The sequence below is a fragment of the Delphinus delphis genome, chromosome 5 (assembly GCF_949987515.2).
Source record: "Delphinus delphis chromosome 5, mDelDel1.2, whole genome shotgun sequence".
NCBI lineage: Eukaryota > Metazoa > Chordata > Mammalia > Artiodactyla > Delphinidae > Delphinus > Delphinus delphis.
Genome location: NC_082687.1, coordinates 48,552,903 through 48,560,305, shown reverse-complemented (window position 1 = coordinate 48,560,305; position 7,403 = coordinate 48,552,903). Strand labels below are relative to the sequence as shown.

The 7,403-nt window shown below is 43.7% G+C and overlaps 1 protein-coding gene across 1 annotated transcript; it reads left to right on the top strand.

The window, feature by feature from the left end:
- The first annotated feature begins 1,617 nt into the window (after window positions 1-1,617).
- On the top strand, window positions 1,618-2,162 carry LOC132426254 (growth-regulated alpha protein-like). The gene is made up of 3 exons (XM_060013162.1): window positions 1,618-1,754; window positions 1,849-1,972; window positions 2,075-2,162. The coding sequence occupies exons 1-3, from the start codon at window positions 1,664-1,666 to the stop codon at window positions 2,160-2,162; spliced, it is 303 nt and encodes a 100-aa protein (XP_059869145.1). The 5' UTR covers window positions 1,618-1,663.
- Window positions 2,163-7,403: the final 5,241 nt, after the last annotated feature.

Genomic DNA, 7,403 nt, shown 5'->3' with positions numbered 1-7,403 from the left:
CCTTCCTTTCAGAAAGCCTGATTCAGAAATTTTTTAAATATAAAGAGAAAAATTGGGGAGTGAACTTTTCCATTAACCTTTTTTTTTTTTTTTTTTTTTGGTTTCTTGGATATAGAAGGATTCACAACAGGTAGAGTTTCTGCTTAGGTGCTGTTGGGAAAAGCTATTTCTATTTATTTAATAAACTTTTATAAGGCATTTAATCCCTGCCGGCTCTCACACACGTTGACTCATTTCTCATAACCACCGTGGGGTAGGCAAAGAAACATTTAACAATGTCCAGGTAATAGGTGGCAACTAAATGCAAGCGGCTTCGCTGCAGGCGGGGTGGCTTACTGCGGGATCCAAGCTCTCCCTCACTGAGCTGAGCTGCCCAGAGCCCGGGCCCTAGACACCCATCCCTGGGCCAGAGGCCATTTCTTTCTCCTCTTCCCACTCCCATGATACTCCGTGTCTCCAAGATGTCCGAATCCAATCCTCTAGATTTAATGTTGAGTCAATGCTAGAGCTCTAAGACTTCTGATGAAAAACTAGTAAAGACATCAGGTGAAGAGACTGAAATTCCTGGTCAGAAAAGAGAGGCATGTCACTGTGTCAAGAAAAAGGAAGACCAACACTGAAGGTCCCCCTTCAGTGAATGGAACGGTGTTTCACGTGTGATTCGACGTTTCATGTTTCAGCCGCGCACATCCGGAGTAAGCGTGCTATGCAGCAGGTACCCACTCCCTGGTGTCCATGTGCTATTTTGTCCAAGGACAGAACCAGAAGAGGTGACCCCGACTAGCCCACCCGCAGCTTCAGCGTGGCCACCAGTTCCATATTCTTAGATCAACTCAACCCTCCATACGTGGAAAAGGAGGTCTGCAGGGAATTTTGGAATTCCAACATTGCTGAGAGAAGGAATTTGAGCAGGACCCAAAAACCTAGGTCGTGTTATGGCCCTCAACTTTCACTGAAATTAACCCCGGATTCAACCTTTGACAACTGATCCCAGTTCCCACCAAATGGAAAACATAACCAAGATATTCTAAGTGTGATTTGAGAATATATAACATGAGGAATAAGCTGAACGTTCTTCTCTGGATTCCGAGATGTCGGCTGTATTTTTGACAGCATTCATTCCACAGGTATGAAATAAGCAAAATCGAAATTTAGAGAGACAGGATATATAGAGTTAGAGGACAGACAGCTAAGCAAAATCTACCCGCTTACTCCTCTTTAATTCTCCCAGATCTGATAACTAAAGAAACAGAAGTCTCCCTAAAACTGTCTCTCCACCCCTGTGAGGGTCTCGCGAATCCGCCCCCAGCGCTTTCCCCGCTCTCGGCCCGGAGACCAGGGGTGGCCAGGCGCCCACGGCCGCCCTCGCAGGCGGTACCCCAGGGGTGCTGGCGACTCACTCCCCCTGCGGGGATTTCGGCGCAGAGACGACACCTCACCCCCTCCCCGAGAGCGCGGATTACGCGGGAGGCCCGCGGGGCCGCGCCCTCCTTCCGGACCCGGGAACGCCAGTGCGTCGGGGAATTTCCCTGGCCCTGGGCTGCCAGCCCCTGTCCGATCGGCATAAAAGGGCTTCGCCCGGCTCGGGGAGCCACAGAATCCGCTCCGCCAGCCCTCCAGCCCGCCTTCCCGCCGCAGGCAGCGACCCTCCGAGCTGAACCCCATGTCCCGCGCCGCGACCCCCGCCGCCGCCCGGCTCCTCCGCGCCGCGCTACTGCTCCTGGTCCTGGTGGCCGCCGGCCGGCGCGCAGCAGGTGAGACCCGGCTCCCGGCACCCCCAGGGCGGGACGGGGGCGGGTGGGGGCCCATCCCGGGACAGCCCCCTGACCGAGTCTGTCCTCCCCGCAGGGGCGCCTGTGGTCACCGAACTGCGCTGCCAGTGCCTGCAGACCGTGCAGGGGATTCACCTCAAGAACATCCAGAGCGTGAAGATGACGCCCCCGGGACCCCACTGCGGCCAAACGGAAGTCGTGTAAGTGCCGCCGCTGTTGCTGTGCTCGTCACCCCCTCCTTCCCGACGACCCCAGCCCGACCCCCAGCCCGACCTCACGTGGATTCTCCCTTCTCTCTGCAGAGCCACTCTCAAGGCTGGTCAGGAAGTTTGCCTCAACCCTGAAGCTCCCATGGTTAAAAGAATCATCAACAAGATGCTAAACAAGTGAGTTATGGTTTTTATTCACACGTGTGACTAGAGTCAGGCATCTGCCTCCTGAAAATTATATCAGAGAAACCCAGGATTTAGCCGAAGGACTGAAAAACCATTATTCCACAATTAAATTTGACATTAAGATCATTAATCTGCTCTGTTGCCAGAAGGGTATTTTCAGTGCCTTCCATCCTGGCCCCTGACCCTCCCCATTCAAATGAATGTGGGTTAAGCTGCTTTCATTAACATGGGCAGTTATGCTGAAAAGCTTTCCACCTGTTTAAAAAACACAGGCATTTTTTTTCTCCCAGTTCTTTCTGGACCTCACACCTGAAAAGCAGAACCCTGGTTTTCTACAACATAGGCACTAAAGCTTAGTGGTGAAGAGCTGGGACTTTGCAGTGACACAGTACTGGGTACAAATCTGGGTTCCAGCGCCTATTAGCCATGTGACTCAAGGACAATTATTTGGTTTATCTAAGACTTAGGAAAACAAGGAAAACAGTAGTAGCTACCAAATCGGTTTGCTCTGTGGCTTAAGTTAGGCCCAGTGGGACAGGTAGAGAGAGTAATCCTGGCCATTTGTCGCCATAATACAGTGGAGAGCACAGACCCCACCCTCATTCCTAAATAAGAGTCTCTAAGAGCCTAGAGGCCTCTGCCACACACAATAGTGGGTTACAGGCAGTAGTCACTTGGTGCCAGGCTGGAAAGACTGGACTCAGAAATCTCTGGAAACCAAGGAGCAGGACAGGAGAAGAGTGCTGTGCAGTCGGCTTTCTGGAGCAGCTAGTAAGGAAGACCTTTTCTCCTTACAGGGACAGATCCAACTGACCTGGAGGGAAGGAGGAAGCTCGTCGATGGCTGTTCCTGAAGTAGGCCCTGCCCTTACAGGGATCAAAGAGAAAAAAGAGGAATCGCCAGCTCCTGAGGCCACCTGGATCGGGCTTAATATGTTTGAACATCTCTTAGGAGGGTTCTCCCACTTATTTATTTATTTATGTGTTGTTTGGTTTTCGAAGACTCTGTTAATATTTACATGTAACATAATTAAGGATGTGATTGATTCTACTTGCACATCGTATCATTAATTTTATTATTTATTTTATGAGAAAAACCCCAGTTAATTTAGTCCTGATTCTTATCTAGTTTGAAGTAGAAGGGTTGCAAATATTCTCCAGTCATTAAACTAAGATTTCTGAGGAGCCCACAGCATGCCAGCCCCTGTGACAGAGACTGGGGCCTCCAAACAAATAGTGAGGTCATTGTCAGCATGGGGGGATGTATGTGTACATCTACTTTTGTAAATGTTTAAAAGAATGTTAGTTATTATTTATTGAAATGATTTCACAATATGTGGTCAGCATTCCTCATGTTGACGCTTTAAGAACTACAATGTTCTAAATATCTTTTGGACATTTTATGTCTCTCTTGTAAGGCATAATGCCTTGTTAGTGTTAATTATGCAGTGCTTTTCTGTATCTTACAAAAGAGAAGTTTAAATATTTATTGATTTAAAAAGAACATGAAAATAAAGTATTTCAAACTAAACAAGTTTTGTTTCATTTTTTTGAGGAAAAAAAGTCTATCTTTACTAGATAATCTGATGATTTACATCAGTGTTTCCCAACTCCTTTTCTCCTCCTGGACATTCATTTGCTACACAGATAAATCAAACTATAAGTTACACTTAATTTCATCTGGTGGTAGCTGTCACTCCCCTTGGCTCTCACCTACTCAAGAATGTACTTTTCCAAACTGTGCACCGGCCCCTCCCCCTCCTGTGAGAGTCACTATGGTAATATATTGCTGTTTTTTATACAGAGCTCCTTGCTACCTTGTTACTCAAGTCTACCTCTTTAAAAAATTCTTTCATTCTTTGTTTTTTGCTTTTTAATTTTTTTTAACATCTTTATTGGAGTATAATTGCTTTACATTGTTGTGTTAGTTTCTGCTGTATAACAAAGTGAATCAGCTATACGTATACATATATCCCCATATCCCTGCCCTCTTGCGTCTCCCTCCCACCCTCCCTATCCCACCCCTCTAGGTGGTCACAAAGCACCCAGCTGATCTCCCTGTGAGATGTGGCTGCTTCCCACTAGCTATCTATTTTACATTTGGTAGTGTATATATGTCCATGCCATGCTCTCACTTCATCCCAGCTTACCCTTCCCCCTCCCCGTGTCCTCAAGCCCATTTTCTACGTCTGCGTCTTTATTCCTGTCCTGCCCCTAGGTTCTTCAGAACCATTTTTTTTTTTAGATGCCATATATATGTGTCAGCATACAGTATTTGTTTTTCTCTTTCTGACTCACTTCACTCTGTATGACAGTCTCTAGGTCCATCCACCTCACTACAAATAACTCAATTTCATTTCTTTTTATAGCTGAGTAATATTCCGTTGTATATATGTGCCACATCTTCTTTATCCATTTATCTGTCAATGGACACTTAGGTTGCTTCCATGTCCTGGCTATTGTAAATAGAGCTGCAATGAACATTGTGGTACATGACTCTTTTTGAATTATGGTTTTCTCAGGGTATATGCCCAGTAGTGGGATTGCTGGGTCGTATGGTAGTTCTATTTTTAGTTTTTTAAGGAACTTCCATACTGTTCTCCATAGTGGCTGTATCAATTTACATTCCCACCAACAGTGCAAGAGGGTTCCCTTTTCTCCACACCCTCTCCAGCATTTATTGTCTGTAGATTTTTTGATCATGGCCATTCTGGCTGGTGTGAGGTGATACCTCGTTGTAGTTTTGATTTGCATTTCTCTAGTGATGCTGAGCATTCTTTCATGTGTTTGTTGGCTGTCTGTATATCTTCTTTGGAGAAATGTCTATTTAGGTCTTCCGCCCATTTTTGGATTGGGTTGTTTGTTTTTTTGATGTTGAGCTGCATGAGCTGCTTGTATATTTTGGAGATTAATCCTGTCAGTTGCTTCATTTGCAAATATTTTCTCCCATTCTGAGGGTTGTCTTTTCATCTTGCTTATGGTTTCCTTTGCTGTGCAAAAGCTTTTAAGTTTCATTAGGTCCCATTTGTTTATTTTTATTTCCATTTCTCTAGGAGGTGGCTCAAAAAGGATCTTGCTGGGATTTATGTCAAAGAGTGTTCTGCCTATGTTTTCCTCTAAGAGTTTTATAGTGTCTGGCCTTCCATTTAGGTCTGTGATCCATTTTGAGTTTATTTTTGTGTATGGTGTTAAGGAGTGTTCTAATTTCCTTCTTTTACATGTAACTGTCCAGTTTTCCCAGCATCACTTATTGAAGAGGCTGTCTTTTCTCCATTGTATATTCTTGCATCCTTTGTCAAAGATAAGGTGACCATATGTGCGTGGGTTTCTCTCTGGGCTTTCTATCCTGTTCCATTGATATCTTTCTGTTTTTGTGCCAGTACCATATTGTCTTGATTACTGTAGCTTTGTAGTATAGTCTGAAGTCAGAGAGCCTGATTAACATTCTCATTCTTGTAGCTATCTTAACAAGAACTCTCATTTCATTGCTTTTGCTAAAGGATTTTTCAAAGAATTGTTAACATTTTAATGAAACTGATGGTGAAATGCTGATAAAGAGGACTTTTTCTTCAAAACCCAAATAATTTGTGTCATCAGTAGAAGTGAGTGGCTGATTAGTTAATCTATAAAAAGATCTAATTGATATTTTGGTTCAATTTTATAACCTTCATTTATAAGTAACTACAAGTGAGTTTAAATTTATCCCAACCCTTTATGCCAGTTTATCAAATAGAGTAGAATGGTTTTAAGATTTGAATGTGTTAGTTCCCACGCTTCCTGGTGCAATTTTAGGGAACTTGATGGATTGTTCAGCCTGAGAAATCACCCTAGAACTTGGTCTTCAACATTGTCCCAGGATAATTGCAGTACACCATGTTCCAAGACAGAAACAAAGTTGTTACGTCACGTGAAGAAAGATCACTTTATGTGTTGCTTGGTTTTCAAAGACTCTATGTTAATATTTACATGTAACATAATTAAGGATGTGATTGAATCTACTTGCACATCGTATCATTAATTTTATTATTTATTTTATGGAAAAAACCCAAGGTAATTTAGTCCTGATTCTTATTTAAAAGAAACCACACTCCAAACCTGAAAAGGAACAATGTTTGTAGATGTGTGGGGTGTGTGTTTTCTCTGATTCAGGACTCATTCAGGAAATCCTAAGCCCTAGGTAAAGGCCTTCAGCAGAGGCAACAAGGTGAGGCTGGCATCCTGAATACTTGAGATCAAGTTCAGGCTTGCTCCAAGTAGCTGGGTAAATAAGGGCTCTACGTAGCAAAAAATAACCTCTGTGTGCTTTATTTCACACTTAGAAAAGTTAAAAATGATAATCTCTTCATAATTCCAATGTATTGATTATGATCGAGATGAGAAGGAAGAAACTTTGTGAATTACAGAGTAAATAAATGTAAGCTATCTAGACGCTCCATAAATGCTAGCATTCACTCACTAACCCCAAATCAGAGGACATGGGAAAATGTTGACAAGTGGGACTCAGAGGGTTCAGTTAAGACCTCACACCTAAGACCAGTCCTCACCCTCAAACACGGAGTTTGCTATACTGGCCACCTAGCTCTTGTCAATACAGAAAGAACATGCAGCTTAAAAAGGAGATTGATGTTTCTGTTCACATGGTGATTAAAGGCAAACGTTTCAAAGAATCAGATTTACTTTGGAGTAACTTCCAGCTCTATCAGTTGTGGACTGAGTGATCTTGGGCAAGTTCCTTGACCTAACTTTATTTTCCCTTCTATACAATAAAGGTAAAACAGAATACCCTTTCTGAAGTTGTGCAGGGATTTAAATGTTATCAATGGCTCCAGGAATCTGCCCTTGGTCCTCAGGCCAACTCCATGGGTGTTGTCTCAGTCTCAGTCCTGGACCAGGTGGATATGTAGTATAGTTTTCACACCAAATTTCCCCGAGACTTTCCTAGTACAAGGCAGTTCCCGCTGGACATGTTATGGCAGGAAGTGAAAAGGCATGTGAGGTAGTGGTCATAGGATGAAGTAAGTAGGAAAAGAATATTATGTGTCACATCACAACTTTGAGAGATCATCAGTGGGAAACAGCAATGGCAACAGTGACTGAGATTTCCTGAGCAATGTTACTAAGTGAGCTAGAGCTGGAGAGGAGAAAATATGGCTTACCCCATTTTGTCATTGTGAGTACTTCTTTGTGAGTCATATTGAGATGTCCTCTTGGGACTTCCAGAAGTAACTGGAGAAACA